This window comes from Eurosta solidaginis, chromosome X, assembly GCF_040869045.1.
Source record: "Eurosta solidaginis isolate ZX-2024a chromosome X, ASM4086904v1, whole genome shotgun sequence".
Classification (NCBI taxonomy): domain Eukaryota; kingdom Metazoa; phylum Arthropoda; class Insecta; order Diptera; family Tephritidae; genus Eurosta; species Eurosta solidaginis.
This window is the reverse complement of record NC_090324.1, coordinates 138,353,780-138,380,934: the sequence shown is the minus strand read 5'-3', so window position 1 is coordinate 138,380,934 and position 27,155 is coordinate 138,353,780. Positions and strand designations below refer to the sequence as shown.

Genomic DNA, 27,155 nt, shown 5'->3' with positions numbered 1-27,155 from the left:
CATCGCAACCCCACTTGCTGATTAAAGTATACGTCAAGTTTGTAGGTAATAAACTAACAAAAACTTCTTGATTTGCTAAAACTAAACGCTCAACAGTTTTGGCGTAGATGCTACCAAATGGGGTTGTTTTGTGTAGCGTTCCTGTGTGGTTATATCTGCATTAGGATTGCTTTGTATGTACCTTTTTTATGCCTTGGTGACTGGTGCGGTAGGTTGTGGCAGGTTGAAGTCAGTGATCTTCGCCTTTTTGCTTTTGGTGTGCTCTTGTTGACCTTGCGCGTTTATTTTTGTGTGTTTTATGGCTACGTGTTTGTTCCCTGTACCTTGGAATTGGCTTTGCCGTTTGCAGATCAGCTTTAAAGGTTCAAATATCTCGTCGGAGCCGGTACGTACATACATCCTATTTTATATGTAGAGATAACTAAATCTACAAAAAAAAAAAATTTTAAATATATGTGCAAAGAATTCGCTATGGTTTTTTCTTTCGGCAAATAGAGAATACTTGCGACTATAACATATGTAAAATTTAGCCCGGATGTCCGCGGATGTATGTAACTTTTTTGTCCCTAAATTTAAAAATATAGAGAAAAAATACCTTTTCTTCTTAATAACGGAATGTTAAATATATTGAAAATACTCCAATTGCGAAAGAATTACTATTAAAAAATTTTACTTACCTTCGAGCTTAGAACCCATCAAAAAAATTATATAAAAGTGTTCACTTAAAATAAATATGAAGCTTAATATTCAACAAGAATTTTGCAAATTAATCAATGCATTTTGCGGCCATTCCTGCCTTCCTACTTCAATTATTCAATATATATGAGCAAAAATCTCAAAAAAAAGGAAAAATCCCGTTATTTTGTTTGTTTTCTTTCATTTCCCATTACACTTTTCTTGGAATAAGAACTTTGTTTTTGTCCAGCTAGCTTGTTCTACACGAAACACTGTGCGGCGGTATGTTGAGTTCGAATTTGCATACATTAAACTTATTGTAAAACCTAGTATTACAAGGGTTAGTGCACAAGCATGTCAAGCTTGCATGTTCTGAAACTTGCATTATCTCTGTTCCGTTTTGTTATTACTATTCTTATATACATTCTTCGCTACAGTCCATTTATGCCGCTCGCTAATAAGTTTGACTACTAATACTTGCCAATAATTTAGAGAATATTAATTTCTGTGAATAAAGCTATTTATTAATAAGAATAAAAGCATTCTTGCGTGTATTAATTTATAGTGAAAACCACCGCAACACGGTAGCAGAAGCATTTCTTGCCGTGCAAACAAACCGCGGCAAGTATTAGCCGCATAAGGTAAAACTCCATCAGAAGAGGTAACAATCCGCAACAGTAATACTACCTCATGCCACAACCTTTGCTGACGTTGCCCATGCCGTGACCATACTTATGGCTCACTGCAGAACTTTCGCTGATGCAGCACACGCGCATCCGATCAATAACCGTATCATATTCACTGAGTGCGTGAGAATTGCAATGTACGCAGAATTTGCCTACACGTGCAGCTGATTCATTCAATAGAAATACATGCAACCAGATAAACCACGTTGTGTTTTAGATGTACATACGACTCGGGGACCCAATATCGACTTTGATTTTGTCGAAGCCAGAATACGCGTCTGTTTCTGCATGACATATAGATCAATATAATAATTCGTTTGAAAGATACATTAATTACAATGCTTTACATGCAATTTAAGGTTGGCTTTTTCTTTCTGCTAATAGTTTTTATGTTGGAAACATTTTGTTATATTTTTTTAGCTACATACTAAAATATGTATATATTTTGTTTGTTTCTGCTTTTTTGCTGTTTGGAAAAATGATTAAGTGTGAAACTCGGATTATGACTTTAATTAGGAAAGTTTTATATCATAATATTAAAAGTTTGTTTTACTTTATTTATTCGATTCTTATGTACTATATTTTTTACATTATATTTGTTAATGTTCGTTCTGAATTTAATCTCTTTCGCATATTTTTCTACATTCATGGGGCAAGGTTACTTCTTCCACTAATAATAATTAGAAAGGATAAAATTTCGTCTAACCAAAAAAACAACGTTAAATATTTTATTGATATTAGAGAAAAATTGCAAAGTTTACAAACGGCGATGGTTACTAGGGCATGTTCCTGAATGTCAATTCTTCATCATCTATCTTCTCGGGAGCTGAGTATTGAACTCGAAATATCCAATATTTATACTTTGTACTTGTGCAAAAGGAGATGCCTTTAACCACTCTGCCATATGAATCCCCCGCTGCTCGCTTTGCTGTAGGTCCCTAAGTATTGCATTTTGGTATTATTCCTTTATACACCATTAGGTACATACTAATTCAATATGTTTTTTTTTTTGTAATCCTAATTGTGTGGAATACTTACTGAATTAATAGCAGTGCTTTTATAAACAATACTTCCGCTGTTCACTATTATATCAATATTATTGTGACGAATAAGTGACACTAGGTGATATTCACATCACTAGTCTGATGCTAAGTAAATGGAGCCACAACAACAATAAAGCAGGCAGTCACTTGTATCTACATAAACGGATCAATCATTATGTCTACACATATGTACGTACACGCAGCGGAGAAGCAACGCACAACCACATGCATATAGCTGAGATACTCCCAAAAGTATGCAGTCATTTGTGCAAGTAACACTCAAATATACACGTGCATGGGCTTTGGGAGAAGCTATAAATTGTGCATCTGTAGTTACAGCTGAGCAATTTTATAGCTGATAACTAACTAGTAAGTTCTGGAAATAGAAGCGCCTAGAAATATGTCAACGAGGAAACCGCGGAGTATAAAATCAGCAACAGTTGAGGCACGACAATCAGTTTTATTTAAGCACGCTATCTGTCGAGCAATAGAAGTGTTATTTTGAAAGTAGTCTAATAAAGACTATTTTGCATTATCGAATATTGGAGTTATTTATTCAACAGTTTAGTGATTCGAACGTTAGAAGAAGTTTGCAAATAAGCGGAATTGCAATAAGTTCATTATAATTGGTGTCAGAAGGGGAATTGTTGAATAAAATTTGGAGATTTCGAATACAACTTGAACATGGCAAAGTTAAGTGAATTAAGGATCCAGCAACTGAAAAATGAGTTGGAGAACCGTGGATTGAATACAACCGGCAATAAGAACGAACTTCAAGCACGGCTACGAGAGGTATTGGAGTTGGAAGGAATAAATGTGGACGAGTATGTCTTTTATCCGGATGTGGAAGAATCAACAACAAAAACTGAACAGAAAAACGAAACATCGAAGACAGTTACCAGCACGGACTTGAACATGATATTGGCTGCAATATCTGCACAAACATCGACAGTAATATCAATGTCGTCGCAAATGTCATCTCAACTGGAAGAACAGAAGACATATATGGCATCACAATTGGAAATACAAGAGGCACGCATTTCAGAAATGTCCTCACAAATGTCATCTCAACTGGCAAAACAGAAGACAAGTATAGCATCCCAACTAGAATCCCAGGAGAACCGTATAACATCCAAGATGGAAGCACAAGGAACGCGTATTTCAGAAATGTCGACAAGGATCACATCACGGAGGCGAGCATAGGAAACATATATATCAAACTGAGTTGCAAAATCGCTACAAAAAGCAAATGAGACTTTGCAGGAGTTTGCGGCGGGTGTCGAAAGACTGGCCCATCTAGTAAATGCGGACGCACCCGTGGAATATACCGAGAGGGTAAAAATCCAGAGCTTCATAAATGGCATACGAGATGTGGAAACAAAACGAGCTACATATGCGAATCCAAAACTAAAATTTGCTGAAACGGTATCGCATGCACTGACTCAGGAAACAGCCTCACTTTTGAGTAAGCCAGCGTACAAAGCTCATCGCGTGGAAGTGGAAAGGCCAGACTGGGTAGACACAATTTTGGAAGCACTGAAGGGGTCACAACAGAAAAGTGCTGGAGTTATGAAATGTTTCAAGTCCGGCAACCCAGGTCACATTGCTCGTCATTGCAGCACGAGTTCTAATAGTTCCAACAATGTTGGTGGCCGTAAACGCAGAGCTGAAGGAGATGAGCAAATCTCCAAATCTACTCAATCGTTAAACTAAAGCGAGTCAGCCGCAAGGGGCAACAGCTGGCTCCCGCAATTTAATGCCCCATAATCTCTATATCACAAATTGGAAGAAGGTCAAACAATCTTGCTGTCGGAGGACATGTGGATGGAAAGGAACGTTTACTGACTGTAGATACGCGTGCATCTCATTCCATCATTCGAACGGGTTTAGTCATCAAGAAGATAAGACCATTGCATGGAGCAAGATTGCGTACAGCCACAGGAGAAGACACCACAGTTTTAGGAGAAGTACCATGTGAAGTCGCAATTGGGAACCTCACGGTAGTACCTACACAATTTTATAGTGGCAGATTTTGTTGATGAAATCATAATTGGAGTGGACTTCTTAATCGACGAAGGCACCAAGATCGACATGCAAAGCAAAACGATGCGATATAAGAACATGGATGTGCCCCTTAATTTTGGCTGCGAGAGAGACTACAGCAGTAAACGAGTGCTGGTGGAAGAGAGTCAGCAAATACCACCAAAATCAAAAGCAGTCATCTGAGCAAAGGTTGATGTAGATTGTGGGACAAACAAATTGTGGGTTGTCGAAGCAGCAAACAAATCAGCACCGAACATACTTGTAGGGAAAACCCTGGCTATAACAAAACAAGATGGACGTATCCCGTTAAGAGTACTCAATGAGTTCAAGTCACCACTCAAACTGACCAGAGGAGCTATTTTGGGAAGATGCCAAGAGGCTGAAGTAATAATCAATTGTGAACAGCTCCAGGAAGAGGTTTCAACTAGCAGTATTGATCTTTCAGTTGGCATCATGGCATGGACGGAGAGACTATAGGAAGACTATCAGAGTAAGGCAAAACAACTGCTCCTAAAGTACGCCAACATATTTGCCCAAGATGGCTCCAAACCAGGCCACACCAACGTTTTGAAACGTCAAATTGACACTGGAGATGCGAGCCCGATCCGTCAAGCTCCATGCAGTGTTCCACTGGCGAAACGGGTGTGAGTCAACTCATACAAGAAATGAGCGACAGCGGCGTCATGGAACCATCAGCTGGTCCATGGAGCTCATCGGTAGTACTTGTAAAGAAGAAGGATGGGAAAAATGAGGTTTTGCGTGGACTACCGGAAGTTGAATGACGTTACGAAAAAGGATAGCTACCCATTGCCAAGAATTGACGACCCTCTAGACTCGCTCTCTGGTTTGAAATGGTTTTCCACACTGGACTTGAAAAGCGGCTACTGGCAAGTGGAATTGAAGGAGGAAGACAAAGAGAAAACAGCCTTCAGTGTCGGTGATGAGGGTTTGGCAATTTAAAGTGATGCCTTTTGGACTATGTAATGCGCCAGCTGCTTTTGAAAGACTCATGGATCAGGTACTGAAAGGGCTACATTGGAAAACATGCATAGTGTACCTAGACGACATCATCGTATTGGGAAAGAACTTCGAAGAACATCTGAAGAACTTGGAGGAGGTTTTCCAAAGAATAGCTTGTGCTGGTCTGAAACTAAGTCCCAAAAAAAGTGCACTGTTTAAAAAGGAAGTAAATTATTTGGGTCACAAGGTAACGACAGAGGGCGTCTGCACTGCGAACGAAAATATAAAGGCTGTAAAGGATTGGCCAAGACCACAGAACCTACAGGAGTTGAGAAGTTTCCTTGGGCTGTGCACATATTACCGCCGATTTGTACCAAATTTTGCCAGCGTAGCCCATAGCCTCCCCGAGCTTACAAGAAAAAATAAAGCTTTTGAGTGGAAGAAGGAGCAAATAGTGGCTTTCCAAACATTTAAAGAGCGTTTGTGCACCGCCCCATTGTTGGCATATCCGATTCCAGGAGCAACATTTATTCTAGATACAGATGCGTGTGGATATGCTATAGGAGGCATTTTATCACAACTGGTCGATGAACAGGAGAAGGTAGTTGCATATTACAGCCGTTCAATTGGAAACCCAGAGAGGAACTACTGCGTTACACGGAGAGAGCTCGTGACCTTGGTAGAGGGCACTAAACATTTTCACAAATACCTGTACGGCCAGCGATTCCGCGTCAGGACAGATCACGCAGCGTTGAAATGGCTTCTGCAGTTTCGTAATCCAGAAGGAAAATTGGCACGGTGGATAGAGCGACTCCAAAGCTATGGCTTTTCCAATGAGCATCGAAAAGGTAGTACCCATGGAAATGCTGAAGCAAGGTCACGAAGACCATGTAGTTTGTAATGCAAGCAAATCTAAAGAAGACATTATAGATGTCCAGCTAATGACTATAGCATGACCGATTAATGGGACAAGGAACAACTAAGGAAGGGTCAGCTAGAAGATACTGATCTGTCACATGTTATGCAAGGGCTCGAACGAAACGAAAGACCAAGCAGATAGGAGATGTCAGCAGAGAGTCCCATTGCGAAGTCATATTGGGCACAGTGGAACAGTTTAGAATTGATATCCGGTTGCTTGCATCGAGTATGAGAGAGTGAGGATGGTGAATGCAAGAAGAAACTGATAGTTGTTCCCAGGAAGAGGATTCCTGACGTGCCCAGCGAGCTGCATAATGGTCCAAGCGGAGGTCTTCTTGGAATCAAGAAGACGCTCGAGAAGATTAAACAGAGGTTCTATTGGGTTGGTTGCCGTCAGTCGGTCACTGAGTGGATTGCGAACTGCGAGGTTTGCAGCAGAGCGAAAGGGCCCAAAACCCGAAGTCATGGCCAGATGAAGCAATATAACTCAGGTGCGCTATTTGAAAGGGTCGCTACGGATGTCGCAGATCCATTTCCTACTAGCAACTGCGGAAACAAATATGTACTGGTGGTTATGGATTATTTCAGCAAATGGCCAGAGGTATACCCAATCCCAAATCAAGAAGCGGAAACAGTAGCAGAATGTTTATAAACAATTGGGTTGCAAGGTATGGTGTACCAATGGAGTTACATTCTGACCAAGGCAGTAATTTCGAATCAGCTGTGTTCCAGGAAATGTGCAAATCATTGGACATTCAAAAAACACGAACAACTGCATTGCATCCTCAGTCCGATGGTATGGTGGAACGTTTGAATAGAACCTTGGAGGAGCATTTAAGGAAAGTAGTAGACAAGTACCATAAGGAGTGGGATACACACATATCATTATTCTTGATGGCTTACCGATCGGCAGTGCATGAGACAACAGGCCAAACTTCCGCAAAGGTAATTTTTGGCAACGACCATCGACTGCCAGCTGATTTGAAGTTTGGGATATATGTCGATGCGGAGAGAAATGTCAAGAAATCCACTGATGTCTTTGAAGAAGAGCTGAGAGAGGTACACGATCTTGTAAGGCAACGAGAAAAGATTATGAGTGACAAGATGAGAGCCAGATACGACAAAGCAATTAATTCGGAAGTTTTTCAGGAAGGAGATTTGGTGCTGTTGTACAACCCACAACGAAAAAAGGGTTTGTCCCCGAAATTGCAGTGTAATGGGTAAGGCCCATACAAAGTTGTAAAACGGATCAACGATATAGTGTACCGAATACAAACCATTGGCAAACCACGAACCAAAATGAAAGTGGTTCATTTGGAAAGGCTGGCAGCATTTAGATCGAGAGAATTGTTTGATCGGGACGATCAGGCTTAGGTGGAGGGCAGTGTGACGAATATTAGTGACACTAAGTGATACCCACATCACTAGTCTGATGCTAATTAAATGGAGCCACAAAATCAATAAAGCAGGTAGTCACTTGTATCTACATAAACGAATCAATCATTATGTCTACACATATGTACATACACGCAGTGAAGAAGCAACGCAGAACCACATGCATATAGGTGAGATACTCCCAAAAGTATGCAATCATTTGTGCAAGTATCACTCACATATACACGCGCATGGGCTATGAGAGAAGCTACAAATCGTGCATCTGTAGTTACAGCTGAGTAATTTTATAGCTGATAACTAACTTGTAAGTTCTGGAAATTGGAGCGCCTAGAAATATGTCAACGAGGAAACCGCACAGTATAAAAGCAGCAACAGTTGAGGCACGACAATCAGTTTGATTTAAGCACGCTATCTGTCGAGAAATAAAAGTGTTATTTTGAAAGTAGTCTAATAAAGACCATTTTGCATTATCAAATATTGGAGTTATTTATTCAACAGTTTAGTGATTTGAACGTTAGCAGAAGGTTGCAAATAAGCGGTATTGCAGTAAATTCGTTACATTATTATCTGTATTTAATTAGCGAGGCAAGCTAATATTGCTTTATACAATTGTTTTTATACTCAGTTGATCAGAGCTCACAGAGTATATTAACTTTGATTGGATAACGGTTGGTTGTACAGGTATAAAGGAATACTATACATAAGGAATAGAGATAGATATAGACTTCCATATATCAAAATCATTAGGATCGAAAAAAGCCATGTCCGTCCGTCCGTCCGTCCGTCCGCTAACACGATAACTTGGGTAAATTTTGAGGTATCTTGATGAAATTTGGTGTGTAGGTTCCTTAGCACTCATCTCAGATCGCTAGTTAAAATGAACGATATCGGACCAAACCCACTCCCACTTTTTCGATATCGAAAATTTCGAAAAACCGAAAAAGTGCGATAATTCATTACTAAAGACGGATAAAGCGATGAAACTTGGTAGGTGGGTTGATCTTATGACGCAGAATAGAAAATTAGTAAAATTTTGGACAATGGGCGTGGCACCGCCCACTTTTAAAAGAAGGTAATTTAAAAGTTTTGCAAGCTGTAATTTGGCAGTCGTTGAAGATATCATGATGAAATTTGGCAGAAACGTTACCCCTATTAATGTATGTATGCTTAATAAAAATTAGCAAAATCGGAGATCGACCACGCCCACTTTAAATAACAAAATTTGTTCAAAGTCAAATTTTAACAAAAGATTTAATATCTTTACAGTATATAAGTAAATTATGTCAACATTCAACTACAGTAATGATATGGTGCAACAAAATACAAAAATAAAAGAAAATTTCAAAATGGGCGTGGCTCCGCCCTTTTTCATTTAATTTGTCTAGGATACTTTTAATGCCATAAGTCGAACAAAAATTTACCAATCCTTGTAAAATTTGGTAGGGGCTTAGATTCTAGGTGGAGGATAACTTAATTCTGTGAAAAAGGGCGAAATCGGTTGAAACCACGCCCAGTTTTTATACCCAGTCGACCGTCTGTCCTTCCGCACGGCCGTTAACACGATAACTTGAGCAAAAATCGATATATCTTAACTAAACTCAGTTCACGTACTTATCTGAACTCACCGTGTATTGGTATAAAAAATTGCCGACATCCGACTATGATCACGCCCATTTTTTCGATATCGAAAATTACGAAAAATAAGAAAAATGCCATAATTCTATACCAAATACGAAAAAAGGGATGAAACATGGTAACTGGAATGGTTTATTGACGCAAAATATAACTTAAAAAAAAAAACTTTTTAAAATAGGTTTGACACCTACCATATTAAGTAGAAGAAAATGAAAAAGTTCTGGAGGGCGAAATAAAAAACCCTTGAAATCTTGGCAGGAATACTGTTCGTGGTATTACATATATAAATAAATTAGCGGAATCCAACAGATGATGTTCTGGGTCACCCTGGTCCACATTTCGGTCGATATCTGGAAAACGCCTTCACATATACAACTACCACCACTCCCTTTTAAAACCCTCATTAATACCTTTATTTTAATACCCATCGACATACCAATACCATACGACAAACAAAGTCTAGAGTCACCTCTGGTCCACCTTTATGGCGATGTCTCGAAAAGGCGTCCATCTATAGAAGTAAGGCCTACTCGCTTTTAAAATAACATTAACACCTTTCATTTGATACCCATATTGTACAAACGCATTCTAGGGTCACCCCGATACACCTTTATGGCGATATCTCGACACGGCGTCCACCTATAGAACTAAGGATCACTCCCTTTTAAAATACTCATTAACACCTTTCATTTGATACCCATATCATACAAACAAATTCTAGAGTCACCACTGGTTCACCACTATGGCGATATCTCGAAAAGGCATCCACCTATAGAACTAAGGCACACGCCCTTTTAAAATACTCATTAAAACTGTTCGTTTGATTCCCATATCGTACAAACGCATTCTAGTCACCCCTGGTCCACCTTTATGGCGATATCTCGATAAGGTGTCCACCTATAGAACTAAGGCCCCCTCCCTTTTAAAATACTCATTGAGACCTTTCATTTGATACCCATATCGTACAAACACATTCTATAGTTACCCCTGGTCCACCTTTATGGTGATATTTCGAAAAGGCGTCCACCTATAGAACTAAGGCCCCCTCCCTTTTAAAATACTCATTGAGACCTTTCATTTGATACCCATATCGTACAAACACATTATAGAGTCACCCCTGGTCCACCTTTATGGTGATATCTCGAAAACGCGTCCACCTATAGAACTAAGGCCTATTCCCTTTTAAAATACTCATTAACACCTTTTATTTGATACCCATATCGTACAAACACATTCTAGAGTCGCCCCTGGTCCACCTTTATGGTGATATCTCGAAAAGGCGTCCACCTATAGAACTAAGGCCCCCTCCCTTTTAAAATACTCATTGAGACCTTTCATTTGATACCCATATCGTACAAACACATTCTATAGTTACCCCTGGTCCACCTTTATGGTGATATTTCGAAAAGGCGTCCACCTATAGAACTAAGGCACACTCCCTTTTAAAATACTCATTAACACCTTTCATTTGATTCCCATATCGTACAAACACATTCTAGAGTCACCCCGGGTCCACCTTTATGGCGATATCTCGAAAAGGCGTCCACCTATAGAACTAAGGCCCACTCTCTCCCTTTTAAAATACTCATTGACACCTTTCATTTGATACCCATGTCGTACAAACACATTCTAGAGTCACTCCTGGTCCACCTTTATGGTGATATCTCGAAAAGGCGTCCACCTATAGAACTAAAGCCCACTCCCTTTTAAAATACTCATTAACCCCTTTCATTTGATACTCATTTCGTACAAACAAATTCTATGGTCACCCCCGATCCACCTTTATGGCGATATCTCGACACGGAGTCCACCTATGGAACTAAGGATCACTCCCTTTTAAAATACTCATTAACACCTTTCATTTGATACCGATATCATACATACAAATTCTAGAGTGAACCCTGATCCACCTTTATGTGCGATATCGCGAAAACTCGTCCACCTATAGAACTAAGCCCACGCCTTTTAAAATTCTCATTAACATCTTTCATTTGATACCCATATCGTACAAACGAATTCTAGAGTCAGCCCTGGTCCACCTTTATGGCGATATCCCTAAATGGCGTCCACCTATAGAACTATGGCCGACTCCCTCATAAAATACTCTTTAATACCTTTCATTTGATACACATGTCATACAAACACATTCCAGGGTTATCCTCGTTTCATTTTCCTACATGGTTATTTTCCTTTATGTTGTCGCCATAGCTCTCAATTGAGTATGTAATATTCGGTTACACCCGAACTTAACCTTCCTTACTTGTTTTAAATACAAAAAAAGTTTCAGTGCACATACAATTTTGTACATGTATTGTGATTCGCACTTCCATATAAAAAAGTTTGAGCAGCACTGATTATTTCACTAACATCCTCAAATAAGTTTTGAATAGCTCGAGCTAGAGCCTTTTATATTTTATATGCGCAAACATTTTTAAAGTTGTTGTTATTCTATTTTTATCGTTATCATTTTCATATATATATACTTCCTTTTAGAAAAATTTAACGAATGTTTATAGTAAACGTGTAAAATATGTCAGCTTCTCTAGGTAAATTTTCATCGTTTTGTCTTTGATCTTGTTTGTTCGATTCCTTAATTTCCTGGATTGTAATGGGTATCACCCATCGGCATCGGCGCCAAAATTTGAGTTTTTCCTAATACAATACTGAAATCATATTCCGTTAGTTCTAGCCTGATTTTCGAAAGTTTTGAAGATAGGTCTTTCATATTGAAAAGGTATACTAGGGGTCTATACTCTAATTTGTGTGCCAAAAACATACATATGTATGTTCGAAATAGCTTTTTGTGAAGTAAAGGAAAACTCCAAATCTTTTACTGGTTTTTCCTGCTCAGCTTTTTTAAATGCTTTAAAAGCGCAACATTCTGGTAAATCCCTGACTTGCAGTTCTTAACTCAAAATACACCGCATACATTTGTTAAGGCATCTACCGTAATAATGAATGAATCTATATATATAAAAAGAAGTGTACATTTTGATTGTCACTCCATACCTCGGGAACGGATAGAAAGATTGCCATGAAATTTTTAGGATAACTTAATAGGAAACCGGAAAGTGTTTGTGAAAAGTTTCTTTTCGGGAAGTGGACCAGGGACCGATTTATTCTAAACTGTCGTATATATGGCTCGATTTGCCTAAATTTAGATATGTAGGTAGCGTTATATCTAGAATAAAATGTCGGATAACTTTTCTTCCGGGAAGTGGACCAGGATACATATTGGTGACTAGGGTCTCGAGAAATAGGACAAAAAGTGGACCCGGGCGCCCCTAGAATGTGTTTATACAATATGGATATGAAATGAAAGCTGCTGATGAGTGCTTTAGTACAGGGTAGTTTTCATACCTATTGGTGACTAGGGTCCCGAGATATAGGCGAAAACGTGGACCCGGGCACCCCTAGAATGTGTTTATACAATAAGGATATCAAATGAAAGCTGTTGATGAGTGCTTTAGTACAGGGTAGTTTTCAGACCTATTGGTGACTAGGGTCTCGATATATAAGCCAAAACGTGGACCCGGGCACCCCTAGAATGTGTTTATACAATAAGGATATCAAATGAAAGCTGTTGATGAGTGCTTTAGTACAGGGTAGTTTTCATACCTATTGGTGAATAGGGTCTCGAGATATAGGCCAAAACGTGGACCCGGGCACCCCTAGAATGTGTGTGTATTTTGGATATCAAATGAAAGCTGTTGCTGAGAACTTTTAAATAATTTTCATTGTGATATTCGATTTAGTTGCATCAACGTGGCAAAACTGATAAATATGCATGCGAAGCCGAAATAAAGACATGAATTAATTACATAAGTCCTATTTGATTTGCCTGAATTTGGTATATAAATTTGCCTATATTAGTATTTCCGATGCTTTTTTCCTTGAATCAGACCAGAGACGGACTGGGACTGGGATTAGGACTGGGACTGAGACTGAGACTTGGAGTGGGACTGGGACTGAGACTCGGAATGGGACTGGAACAAAATACATACCACTCTCTGAGACTGGCAATAAGATATGAAGAAGAATGAGAAAAACTTGAGAGAAGAGAAAAGAGAGAAGGAGACTGAGAAAGAGATAGAATGAGACGAAGATGGAGATAGATGAAGCGAAAAATACGGAGGGAGGAGTGAATACAAAGATTAGGAAAAAGTGTAGAGGGGCGAGGGAGCGTTAGAAGGAAAAAGCTTATTAAAATGTATGCAGATATACAAATTTAGGGCAGAACAACGTATGCCGGGTCTGCTAGTTCTTTTATAAAATCTTGAATTGTAGCAATTTTGGTGAAGGAAATGCTGTTGTAAGAGACGAAAATGCCGTTTCCCACTCATTATCATTCAACCGAATGGAAGGAGTTTGCATCTTAATGCAGCATTAGTGCTGAAATCACAGTCGCCATGTTACCTTCAATAACGCTGTCATGTTACCTTCCATAGTTGCGGCCTTAAAGCCGTCAGTATAAATTTAATTCGTGGAGGCCTCCGCCACAACGTCGATTTGATCTTGTGAATTTCGCCTAGATGGTCGTCGCCGCTACAGCAACCATACTTAGGGTTAATCACCAAAAAATCGCTAAATCAACTTACTTGGACACGTGCTTCCACGATCTGACCAAAAGTAGACCCGCATTGCCAACATCAAGTGTGTTGTCAAATGCAACATAGACACCCTTATTTTATCCTAAAAACTTTTTCTCTGTGCTCATAAATGGATGAGGTCCGATGGAAAACGATGAACGCGAGCCCGCAAATCAAGGACAATAGAACTATTGCTCCCTCACCTAATGGTAAAGCGCATGCATCACCTTCTATACAAAATATGGTCCGACGACTGCATGCCCGACGATTGAAATCTAATGACGGTTTCTTCTTTCCCAGATTGCTACTATGCTCCAAATCTTGGAAAACCTCGCGAGAAAAGAGTTTTCACACACCACGGATCGTGGGATTTAAAGCCGTCTGCAGCACAATAAGCAGCTACCTATATGCCGCATTGCTTTAACTAGAATCCACGAAAAACTTATACGCCTGTGCAAAATTACGCTGAGCAACTCCACCGGCTCAGTCAGAATTGAGATGGACGTGTTCGACCCGTTCGAAACGAAATGAGGCCTGTCGCGTTATTTCTTAAAGATGTTTGAGAAAATTATGCTAGCTGCTTAGCTTAACTACTCTGGAACAAAATCCTATTAAAGCGGGTAGTTACTGGCATATGCTAACGACATTGACATGATCGACATGAAAAACCGCGCCGTAAGTTCTGCTTAATCCAAACTGGAAAAAGAAGCGGAAAAGATAGGTTTGATTGTGAATAAGGACAAAACGAAATACCCATGTCATCAACCGAAGAATCGGTGAACTTGTGTATGTGTCTTGGCAAACACGACATTGTTGGCAGCCATAATTTCGAAATAGTAAAAGACTTCGTTTATTTGGTAGTAGCGTGGTTGCCAAGGCGCGTATGCAGTGACTCTTTGCTGGATGACAGTAGGTATTTCGTTTTGTCCTCATTCACCATCAAACCCATCTTTACCGCTTCTTTTTCCAGTTTGGAGTAAGCAGAACTAACAGCGCGGGTGTTTAGGCCGATGCACGCTTTTATAGTATATTATTCCAGTGCGGTTAAGTTCTGCAGCTAGTATAATTTTCTCCAGCATCAAATTAAAGAAATCGCACGATAGGGGGTCACCCTGTCTGAAACCTCGTTTAGTTTCGAACGGTTCGGAAAGGTCCTTCCCAATTTTGACTGAGCTGATGGTATTGCTCAACGTCATTTTGCAGAGCCGTATAAGTTTGCGGGGCTTAGCGGCATATAGTCAGCTCCTTTTCATGCTGCCGAAGGCGGCTTTAAAGTCGACGAAGAGGTGATGTGTGTCGATTCTCTTTTCACGGGTTTTTTCCAAGATTTGGCGCATTGTGAAAATCTGGTCGATGGTAGATTTACCAGGTCTGAAGCCGCACTGATAAGGTCCAATCAGCCGGTTCACGGTGGGCTTCAATCTTTCGCACAATACAGTTGAAAGGACCTTATATGCGATATTAAGAGGGCTGATTCCACGATAGTTGGTGCATTTTGCAGTATCCCACTTCTTGTGGACTAGGCAACGAACACTTAGATTTCAACCGTCGGGCATGCACTTGTCCGCCCATATTTTGCTAAGAAGCTGCTGCATGCGTCTTACCAACTCAGCGCCCACGGCCTTGTTGTTTTTCAATCTGGTTATTGCTATTCTAACTTCGTCATAATCGGGTGGGGGGACATATATTCCATCATCATCGATTGCGGGATCGGGTTCTTCATCTCTGCGCGGTGAATTGCTGCCTCCATTTAGGAGAGCAGAGAAGTATTCCCTCCATAATCTAAGCACTCTCTGGACATCAGTTACAAGGTCGCCGTTTTCATTCCTACAGGAATTTTCCCCGGTCTTAAAACCTTCCGTCTGTCGCCGTATTTTTTGGTAGCATTTTCGGGCGTTACTCCTGGTGGCTAGCAGCTCAACCTCCTCGCACTCACGCCTTTCTGCCTCTGCTTTTTTCTTCCTGAAAAGGCGTCTCACTTCCCCTTTTAACTCACGATAGCGTTCACACACTCCTCTTGTCGCGCTCGCTTTTAACGCTGCCTGTAGGCAGCGTCTTTTCTTTCGGTTGCAACGCGGCATTCTTCATCGTACCAGTTATTTTTTCGTGGCCGCCGGCAACCAATTTTTTCCTCGGCGGCAGTACGAGGTGCTTTGGATATATGCTCCCACTGCTCCTGTATTCCTTCAGGATGAGTTGTGCTCTCAGAGAGCAGGTGTGAGAGTCGAGTTGCGAAATCATTGGCAGTCTGTTGTGATTGAAGCTTTTCGACGTCTAGCTTTCCTTGTGTTTTTTGTTCCTTGGTTTTAGCCGCGCTGAGGCGGGTGCGTATTTTGGCTGCAACGAGATAATGGTCCGAGTCGATGTTAGGTCCTCGGATCGTGCGCACATCTAAAACACTGGGGGCATGCCGTCCGTCTATCACAACGTGATCGATCTTATTGCGAGTATTTCGATCAAGAGACAGCCATGTAGCTTGATGTATCTTTTTATGCATGAACCTCGTGCTGGATATTACCATGTTTCGAGCACCGGCAAAGTCAATCAGCCTCAGTCCGTTAGGAGAAGTTTCATTGTGTAGGCTGAACTTTCCGACTGTAGGGAAAAAAACACCTTCTTTGCCCACCCTGGCGTTAAAGTCGCCAAGCACGACTTTTATATCATGACGGGGGCAGCGCTCGTATGTGCGTTCTAATTGCTCATAAAAAGTGTCTTTCACCTCATCGTCTTTCTCCTCTGTTGGCGCATGGGCGCAGATGAATGATGTATTAAAAAATTTTGCTTTTGTTCGGATAGCGGCGAGACGCTCGTCCCCAGGCGTGAACGCCAGCACTTGGCGACAAAGTCTCTCTCCCACCACGAATCCGCCGCCGAAACTGCGCTTATTCGTATGGCCACTCCAATAGATGTCACAATTTTTATCTTCTTTCTTCCTTGCTTCGTCCAACGTATTTCCTGGATGGCGGTGATGTCAGATTTTACTTTGAAGAGGACATCAACCAGCCGGGCATCTGCACCAATCCCATTCAGGAAGCGGACGTTCCAGGTGCATGCCCTCAATTCATTGTCCTTCAAACGCTTGCCATGGTCGTCATCAATAAAGAGTGTATTTATCCGAGGCTTGTTGTTATATTTCATTGGAGTATGGTTTTACGTGGCGGGTCCCAAGCGCAGCGCATAACCCGCTCAGCGGGGGTGAAAATATTACTTGCACGTTTATATAGCGATCCGCTTGCTCCAAGACAGACGCCCGCTTGCATACGCTGCCGATGAGATCTCCCCCGGCTAGCCCTTAAACCGATTATGCCAGAGTGGCCTAGCCAAGTTGTCGCCTAAACATCCGTTTAGCGGCTACCCAGAGGATACTTGGCCGCAAGCGACCTGCAGTAGTGAGCTGCTTGAACCGCATGCAAAAGAATCGCTCTGGCCATTGCCAGGTGAATGGCGGTCAAAAGCTTTCCCCACTTTCGTAGACTTCTACACACGGCTCCACCCTCCTATCCCCCAATGTACATAGTTCTTTATTTTTCCTAGTATCGGTGAACAGTTACTTCACTGTACCTTAAATTCGGTAATACTGTCGCGAGTAAGTAAGAAGTCGCGATACGAAAGTTAAGTTATAAGTATGTATTGTAAGCTTCAATCAGAGTTCATTTCAAACAAAAAATGTTTTTAAGGAGACATGAAGAAATGAACGGTGAGTAAGTTTGGTATTTCTTTCTCTGTTTAAGACACACATTTGTTAATAGAACCGTATACGGGTCCAACTCCAACTGATTTTCTAGGCAATCCATGCCCTGAAAAATTTTTACGGGAGAGAAAGTTTTTCGTTTTCGATTTTTTAATGTATAAACTTATGAAAACATTCTTGTTTATTGCAGCAAATTTAATGTTTGGCATGGAGTTAAATGGAGGTCATTATTTTTTCAACGCCGTTCGAGAAGGGGACAGCATTGCATTTGCTTGTGATGATGAAAATGAATGCAGTCTTTGGGTGATGGCCATGTATAGGGCAACAGGACAGGCTCACAAACCTTCTCCCCCGGTGACTTACGATAAGAATTCAGCGATATCAAAAATACAAGGCGGTAATATTTTAATTATTAACTTATATATATGTATGCACATATGTAAAAATATATCATTGATTCTTTAGAAGGAAACCATGTTTAACTATTTTCGTAGAATACTAAGACATATCAGATTATCTCGTGGAAGACTTAACCAATTAGTTACTCGCGTTTTAGGGGAATACATTTCCGATCTTTCGTTAAAATACCATCATATTTGCGGAGCTCCAAACCAAAACGCTATAACGACTTACACCAAGTTTCCAGATAAATAACTAAATGTATCACACCAAGTTTCTAGATAAATAACTAAATGTATTAAGTGTTAAATTGATATATATACATACTAGTCCAGTCATTTTTAAAAAGATAAGACAGGAATTTCGAAATTCGAATGACCCAGCTTAGTTCTTGTATAAACTTGAATATTGACATTCTTACACTTGTCTCAAAACCTACATAGTGTTACGTTTCCACGTCTGTCAAAAATTAAGGTAAAAGGTCACAAAAATCGACTTTTTTGGAATTTTTGTTTGAAAATATTTCGTTCCCTTTGAAGCTTACGACATTTGTATTTATTATCAATGTTACCCCTCACTAGGGCAGGCACCTTGACGTTGGTGTGAGGGCTTAGCCGATCTCCATAGCGCCCGACTATGAGGCGGAGCTGTTTAGCACTGGCATCTACGCGGTTTCGCCTCATAGGAGGGCGGCGGGATGTCGGTGACCAAGAACTGCCAACCCGCTAATTCGGGGTGTTATGCGGACCGTGCCTATTGGACGATTTGCAGCCAGGGGATAAATTCGGCTGTATTCGAACGGAGCCTTCCCGATACCGGGCCACCTCGGGAAGTATTGATGGCCTTACACAGTTAGGGGCGCTGCTGTGGCGGACGGTTCTTTCCCCGTATATAACACTGGACCGCTGAGCCCGCCTTGTCGGGCAGGTGGTCGTACGACCAAGATGAAGGACTTATTACCAAATTGTAATAAGGAGGATGATAAGAGGAGGACTGAGTCGCAAGCCAAGGACGACAAATACGCATTAAGCGATGCGTCGGACTCGAGGAGCGAGAATAGTGCTGATCCAATGAACTCCGTGTTGGAAAAGCACACAAATGAAAACGGAGTAGAAGAGTGGAAAAGGGTACGGAGCAGAGGAAGTAAAAGAGCTCTCTCGCAGTACCGTGCAGTACTAAGAATTGTCCAACGCCTAGGAGCAGTGGTCGACCCAACAGAAGTAAAGGTCTAGCGCTTGGAATGGGCCCATGAGGCGGTAGAAGTTGGTCGAAGGCAGTTCTAAAGGTTTGCTGCGATAAACCCTCGGTTATGCAACCGGTACGAGGGAGAAGAAGCGTCGAATGGCAAAATGAAGAGGCAACGTTCAGCGGAAGGCGACAAGCCTGTTTTCAGGAGGCAGAAAGGACCCAGTCCCAGAGCCGCGAGGCAGGGAAGTTGCATAGACAAGACAAGTAGGCCCAAAGCTGTAAGACAGATGGGCCCCAATAGCGAGGTAGCAACTACCTCAAAAGCTTCGAGTCAGAAGGAAGCTGCAGCTACGGAAGTAGGAGACAAGCCAAAGGGAGATAACGCTTTGACTCTGGCTTTCTCGGAGGTACTAAAGGGAGTTAAAGCTAAGACTCGGCTTTCTCGGAGGTGCCAAAGGGATTTAACACTAAGATTCCGGCTTCTCCCTAGAAGATGAGTGATGTGGCAGAGCAGTCACTGACTGTGGCGCTGGTTGATCGTAGCAGTCCTTTCGGACAGATGGAGATCTGTAGAAAGGGATCTTATTAGCTTAATGCTTAAGATGATGCGGAAACAACCAAGTAAGCCCCTTCCAATCTTTGATTCGGGGGGATGGTATAATGGTGTGAAGATGATAGCGTGCGACAACATCGCGAGCTTGCGGTGGAGGAAGTGGTTCCAAACCTCCAAAGGTAAGGCACGAACGCGCAATTTGAGCTGGTGGATAAAGCGCAAATCCCCACGGTACCAAAAGTTAAGGTATGGATACCATGCGTGATGAAGTCGGAGGATACACTGCGAATTCTGCAGAATCAGAATCCGAACATACCGACACAGGATTGGAAGATACTTACTGTATCTAGGCCTACGGTGGAAGGTCAGTTCTACATCTTCCAAATAAACAAGCAGGTGGAGGATATATTGTACACGCAGTTTGGAAAAATGTCCTTTGTTACAGGCAAAATTTATATGCGACTCAGGAAAGAAGTCCCGAGGATAAAAATCCTAACACGCTGGAAGTGGGCGAAGCCGAAAGTCCCTCAAAGGCCTAAGGGAAAAAAGACAGGTGGAGGAAGCCGGCGTCACCACGATGGTGTTAGAAGAGGACCAGCAGCCAGATGGTGCTGTGAGTCGCACAGATGAACACACGGTACAACAGTTACAAGTGGCTGACGACGTCACGACGGAGGTGCTGGAGGGGGACAAACAGCCCAATGGTGCTGCGAGTCCTACAGATAAATCTCCAACACAGTAAAGTGGCGTCGAACGACCTCCTCCTAACCCTTAAGGTGGGTTCGTTTGACGTCGCGCTGATGCAGGAGCCTTGGCTCTCATCGGAAGGAAAGGTTTCTGGACTTAGCGCGCGCGGATTTGGCGTTTACTATGCGCAAACGGAAGGACGGGTGCGAGCTGTAATAATGGTAAGGAAACAGCTGCATTCATATACGCTGCCTATTTACACTACTGAGGACCTCGTTGAAGTGGCCGTTGAGCAAAGGTATAAGCAGGCATTTATCCTGGCATCCTGCTACATGGCCCATGCTGCGGAGGTTCCACCAATGAGGTGCGAGAGGCTAGTACAGGACTAAGGGCGGAAAGGGCGGTTGGTCATAGGCGCGGATGCAAATGCGCACCACAATTCGTGGGGAGGAGCGAGGCGAATCTCTATTTTGTTACATCCTGCAAACCAATTTGCAGATAGCCAACAGGGGAAATGTCCCTACATACATTGGTCCAACATCCAGCAATGTTTTGAATATTACACTAAGCTCCGAAAGTGATATATCAAGGTATGATTGGATGGTTCTTGATAGACCATCCTTCTCCGACAATGCGTATATCAGATTCAGCATCCCCCTAAAGAAGTTAGAGAAGGGAGGTACCTTTGAAAACCCTAGGTCAACAAACTGGACTAAATTCCAGAAACAGGTAGAAACGAAACTGGAACAACCCAAAGAGGTTGCCAATGTGGAAGAACTGGAGGAGTCCAATGAATTCCTAACAAGGACGGTTATGACTGCGTATAATAAAGCTTTCCCTCTAAGAAGATTCAGAGGAAAAGCATAGCCGCCATGGTGGAGTAATGAGCTGAGTTTTCTAAGAACACAAGTAAAAGAAATGTTTAAGCGTGAAATTTTCAGGGCGGAGAGAATCTCATGGAAAAGTTTCTGTACGGACATAGAGTGCTCCAGCGAAACAGCACGGTTGAGAAAAGTCCTAGCAAGGGGAAATATAGTCCAGGGACTAATAAAGAAAGAGAACAGGGAATGGTCACGTAATTATGAGGAATCCCTTGTGGTGCTTCTCGATACACATTTCCCATCTTAAAATGGTTTAGAAGAGCCAGCAGACAGCACTCACACTTCGATCATGGAGCCGGTAGTGCCGGTCTTGGTGACCGATACCAAGATCGAATGGGCAGTGAAGACGTTTTCTAAGTTTAAATCGCCGGGCCCAGATGGTATATTGCCGGTCATGTTACAAGTTTCAAGTAGGGCGTTCGTGGAATGGCTCAAAATAATATTCGATGGATGCATAAGACTGAATCATGTACCGCACTCTTTGAGAACTGCTCGTGTAGCTTTCCTACCAATGGCGGGGAAGATCGGTCACGTGTATCCCAAAGACTATAGAGCCATTAGCTTAAAATCATTTTTGCTCAAAACCTTTTAGAGGCTGATAGATGTGTACATAATGTCCAACGTGGATCAAAAGCTGCTCTCCACAAAACAACATGCGTACACCAAAGGCCAGTCGGTAGACACCGCATTGCATAGGGTGGCAATAAGCATAGAGAAAGCCCAGGAATATAAGGAATATGCTCTAGGAGTCTTTTTAGGCATTGCCTTCCAACGATTAGCTCTTCGATGGATCGGGCGCTTCCGGATATTCATACCTGGGCATCAAATGTCGGGTTGAAAGTCAACGCGGATAAGACGGATATGGCCTTGTTTGCAAAGAGGTACAAGGTCCCAAATTGGATCGGGCCTAAGTTAGGAGGGGTGACCCTACAAGAGAAACCTTGCACAAAATATCTAGGAATCATCCTAGACAGTAAGCTGTCATGGAAGCTCAACGTGGAGGAGAGGGTGAAGAAGGCTTCAACGGGACTTTATGCATGTAAAAGAATGCTGGGGTGTACGTGGGGCTTATCGCCCTCCCTTTCTCATTGGGTTTTTACAGCGATTGTAAGCCCTATTCTATACTATGGAGTTATTATTTAGTGGAAAGCCATACAAAAAACAACCTACCTCAAAAAATTTGAGGGGGTATGCAGACTATAAATGCTTAGCATTACGGAAGCCCTGAAAACAACCCCGACGGCTGCACTGTATGCCATTCTGCACATTCCACCTCTAGACAAGGTAGCAAAGAATATAGCGTTAACAACTGCAACCAGGCTCAGTGCCTCGGTGCAGCTTGAGCGCCGACCATACGGCCATAATAACGTCATCAATCACAAGACGAACAGACTCCCTGATTCCTTGTCTGCGCTTCGAGGGCAAACTTAAGACCACAATAGAGGTGGACAGTTGGCGCAAGGGTGCTCAAATGGCGGACAAGGCTATACATGTGTACACAGATGGTTCCAAAGTAGTGGAAAAGTAGGTTCTTTGTATACTGGCTGATCCGGAAATAAATAGATCCTACAGGCTGCCGGATTACTGTAGCGTTTTCCAAGCGGAACTAGTAGCCGTAGCCAAAGCAGTAGAAGCCCTGGAAGAAAATAGCCCAAGTTGCAATCGTGTTAGCTTTTATATTGACAGTCAAGCAGCAATTAAGGCAATAATCTCGCATAGCACAGCATCTAAATGCGTGTTAGAGTGTAAGCAGTCCCTGGAGAGAATCGCGACAGGGAGAAGCATACATCTATATTGGGTCCAGGGCATATGGGAATAGATGGGAATGAAAAAGCGGATGAACTAGCTAAAAAGGGCGCATCCCTTGAAGCTTGCTCCGTGACGTCCCAGTTAGACTGGGCGAAATTGCGCGAAGGCGAGAGGTGCATATTATCGACCAAAGAGGAAAGGCGTGGGTTCAAGCGCGGGGCTGTAAAGTGTCGAAGATTATGTGTAGGTATTACAACCTTAGACTAACAAAGTTGCCTATATCATTAAAAAGAGAGGACTGTGGACTCCTGACGGTTATTCTGACTGGAAACTGCCTTCTGGCGTCACATACCTTTGAACTAGGCTTGGTCAGCGATAGCAGATGTAGGGAGTGCGGCTGGAGGAGGAAACGATCGAGCACGTTCTGTGCTCGTGCCCTGCGCTTGCAGGCTAAGACTACAGCTATTAGGAGTGATACAGCTGTCAGATCTAGAAGCAGCAAGTGGCTTAAATCCTAGGAAGCTTCTAGTGTTTGCCAAGAGGACGGAGTTATTTTATAACATTGGTCCTGGTTTTTGATAGGGTTTTTCAGTTTGGTCGTTAAAACAAACTTCTGGTAACACTACGAACTTATTCAATCTATGTGAGGTCCTCATGGGACGGCCAGTTCAACCTAACCTAACCTATCAATGTTACAGAAGATAAAATTCTATACCAATTGTGTCTAAAATTTGTGTACACTTTGAATCGTATTCGATATAGAAGGCATTGAGAGCGCGGTGTTTCACTATGGGGACAACATTTTTAAAGCGGACCACCCAAAACTATTTTTACTTGGATAACTAAATAGTTACCTTATTCCTTCGGGGGCAATATTAGCATTTTCCTTATACATTGTTTTTGAAAAATTTCATACTTTGCAAAACATTGCGAATTTAAAGAGTAGAATTATCATTTCTTCTATTGCTGATAATATGGGAACGGTTGAAGATATTTTAACCCTTTTGTTTTGAATAGTGTCCAAACCGTCTTATTCTTGGCGATTTCAACGATCCCCACGACCTTTGGCATTCCAGCTTTCCAGTCGACACCAGCTAGCAAATCAAGTAGGCAATACGACTTTCTGCAGGATAAACGGCGATGTCCCCATTGCGGGTAACTGTCACAGCTCGTCAGACATTTCCATCGTCAGCGAAATGCTCATAAACTTCGTCGAATAGCAGCCGATGCTTACTTTAGCATCTGACCCATCTGGCCATACTCCTTCCATACAGCGACGTGCTAATGTTATCACCTCTGAAAAGAGGACTTTTACTAATTTAAAAAAGCTAACTAGGAAGTCTACACAAGCTTCACAAACCATTATTTTGCTGCTCTCGCCATTCCGACTGATGTCCGGCAAGGCGAGCATGCGTACCGCAAGATCAGCGCTTCAGCTTCGGCACGCTTTATTCCGGCCAATAGAATACCAGAAATCATACCCCATTTCCCGGCAGAAAATGCAAAGTTAGCAATGAGAACGAGACCCATCGAGACAGCTCGACAATATAGACCTTATTAGGGATTTCAGCTTGGATATTATGTGGCTAGTAAAAAACACAAACGTGCCAAATGATAGGAGCATCTAAAGAACCGCAACTTCTCTGCGGGTGCTGATAAACTGTGGTGTACCGTTAAATCCTTGTCCATTTCCAAAAAACGCAATGAAAAATTATCCATTGCTTTCGGCGTTAAAACTTTATCGGATTCGAAGAATTGCGCGAGTACCTTTTGCCTACAATTTGTAATGCATACTTCAGTAGACAACGCCAGACTTCCTGCAAACAGACGTGCACATAAACACAAACACGAACTGTCACCCATTACCAGGAAGCCATCCAAAAGGCCAAGCTCTCTAAATCAGTAAGCTCAAACGGAATATCCATGCCAATGCGGAAAACCTTGGCACTGAGGGAATAAACTACCTAAGGAACGTTTTCAACGTGTGGCTGGAGTCCTTTGTTATTCCCGAAAAAAGAAAATGGCAATAATAATTCCAGTACTAAAGCCTGAGAAACCAGCTAACGAAGGTGGGTCATATCGAACGATATCACTCCTTTCACCAGTAGCGAAGACATTGGAAACTATCCTGCTCCTTCACGGTGAATCTTCACCTAGCCACCCATCAATATGGCTTCCGCACAAAACATATCACCATTAACCTATTAAAATTAGCACTCATATAAAGTGCGGACCAAACCAGGAAAAATCCTAGCACAGGATGGTGCTCGTGGCACTCGACCTGTCAAAAGCTTTTGACACAGTCAACCACGGCACGCTACTCCAAGCCATAGAAGGATCCACACTTCCTCTTTTTCTAAAAAGGTGAACAGCAAATTATCTGAATGGTCGGCAAGTATCGGTTTAATTTAGGAACGAAACCTCAAAGCCTGGAATTAAACAAGGGGTACAACATGGTGGTGTCCCATTCCCGCTTTAGTTTAATTTCTACATATCAAAGCTCCCTTGCTCACCAGAAGGAGTTACAATAATTTCCTATGCCGACAACAGCACGATAATGACAAGTAGACTTAGCCCTCCAATAGATGACTTAGTTTCTCAAATAATCAGCTATCTCCGGAGTCTTTCTATTTTCTTCACATCGGGCAACGTGGCACTATCACCGCAAAAATCCATTGCCACTCTGTTTTCGACGGAAGGAACAGATGATGGACGTTGAAGTCGATGGTGTTACGCTACCGACTGTCAGTCAACGAAAGATCTCAGGGACAACGTTCGATAATACTCTCCAATCCCAAAAACAATATTACATTGGCGCCCAACTTAGAAACCAGCAGTTCAGAAGGCGATACAGAAAAAATGATGGCTACATTTTCTGACGCTCAATTTTCGCAAATTTTAGAATCAGTCCTACTTACTCTGGGCGCTTAACATTTTAAACAGTTATGGCCGTCCAACAAGGCGCGCCAGTCGCTTCTTCGCTGTGCCAACTGGCGCCAATTGGTCACACCAAGGGAGTTTAACTCGTTTTCCACTTGGTCCTTTCAGTGGACCCCGAGCGTCATCTTCCATTCGTACAACATAGCGTAGCCAGCGTAGCCGCTGCGCTTTAATTCGCTGAACTTTGTTGATTTCTGCGTAAAGCTCGTACGGCTCATCATTGAGTCTTCTTCGGTACTCGCCATAGCCACCGCGTAGAGGTCCATAAATCTTTCGAGGAAGTTTTCTCTCAAACACTCCCAGAGCCGCTTCATCTGATGTTGTCATGGTCCATGCTTCCGCACCATACAGACCATATAGCAGGACGGGTACGGTTCCCATGGCAGCTGGTTCTATGTACCGGAGCGACTCGGGATTTTTCACGACCAAGGGCTGTCATTTCAGTGTAACCCCATTTAATTAGTTACGTTCCTCCCACAATTGTCATCCTCCCAGCGGATCCTTGCAGTGGGACTGCGCCATATTCTCCTGCTCCGGGAAGGTATCGAACCCAATCTGGGACCTGTATCTGATCCCGGTCCAGAGAAATGGTTTCGCTGCGTTTGCCGGAAAAGTATATTTTTAGGACGGCCATACATTTGTCAATGTGTTACGTGTAAAGGATGGTTACACCGGACGGGATGTTCTGGGCTGGGCCCCAAAACCCCTGCTCCTCGTAACTTTTACAAATCTTTTGTGGCATCTTGCTGTGCACGCCCAAGGGCATCCTGTAGTCTGCGCCTAAGCGCCCACCACTACCCTCTAGCAGCCCCGCTGCTCAGCGGCACCACGGCACCAACAGCTCATACGGCCGCTCCTACTCACAACTACAATCTCCATAGTAGAGTAGGTAGCAATACCGAGCATCAGCCCCATCTTCTTCTCCCCCTTTTTTCCGGCACTATCACACGAGTAGGTCATGGAAACAGACTCTTAATCCCTACCACCTTGTGCACCATTTGCCACCACAGAATATATATGTTTGCGACATCTGCCCAATGCAGTTCCTGCCTTGGATGGTGCCACTTTCCTAGATGTTCTTGTCTCAGCGACGGTAACTCCCCGGCGGGTTTCATCGCGCCAT

General features: G+C 42.4%; 1 protein-coding gene across 1 annotated transcript in view; it reads left to right on the top strand.

The window, feature by feature from the left end:
* Positions 1-27,155, top strand: part of LOC137235482 (calcium-dependent secretion activator-like) — a 3,515,579-nt gene that overhangs the window by 439,428 nt on the left and 3,048,996 nt on the right. The window contains exon 2 of the mRNA XM_067758482.1: positions 17,826-18,032. Within this exon, the coding sequence (XP_067614583.1) occupies positions 17,834-18,032 (199 nt within the window). The 5' untranslated portion in view covers positions 17,826-17,833. The remainder of the gene's footprint in view (positions 1-17,825; positions 18,033-27,155) is intronic.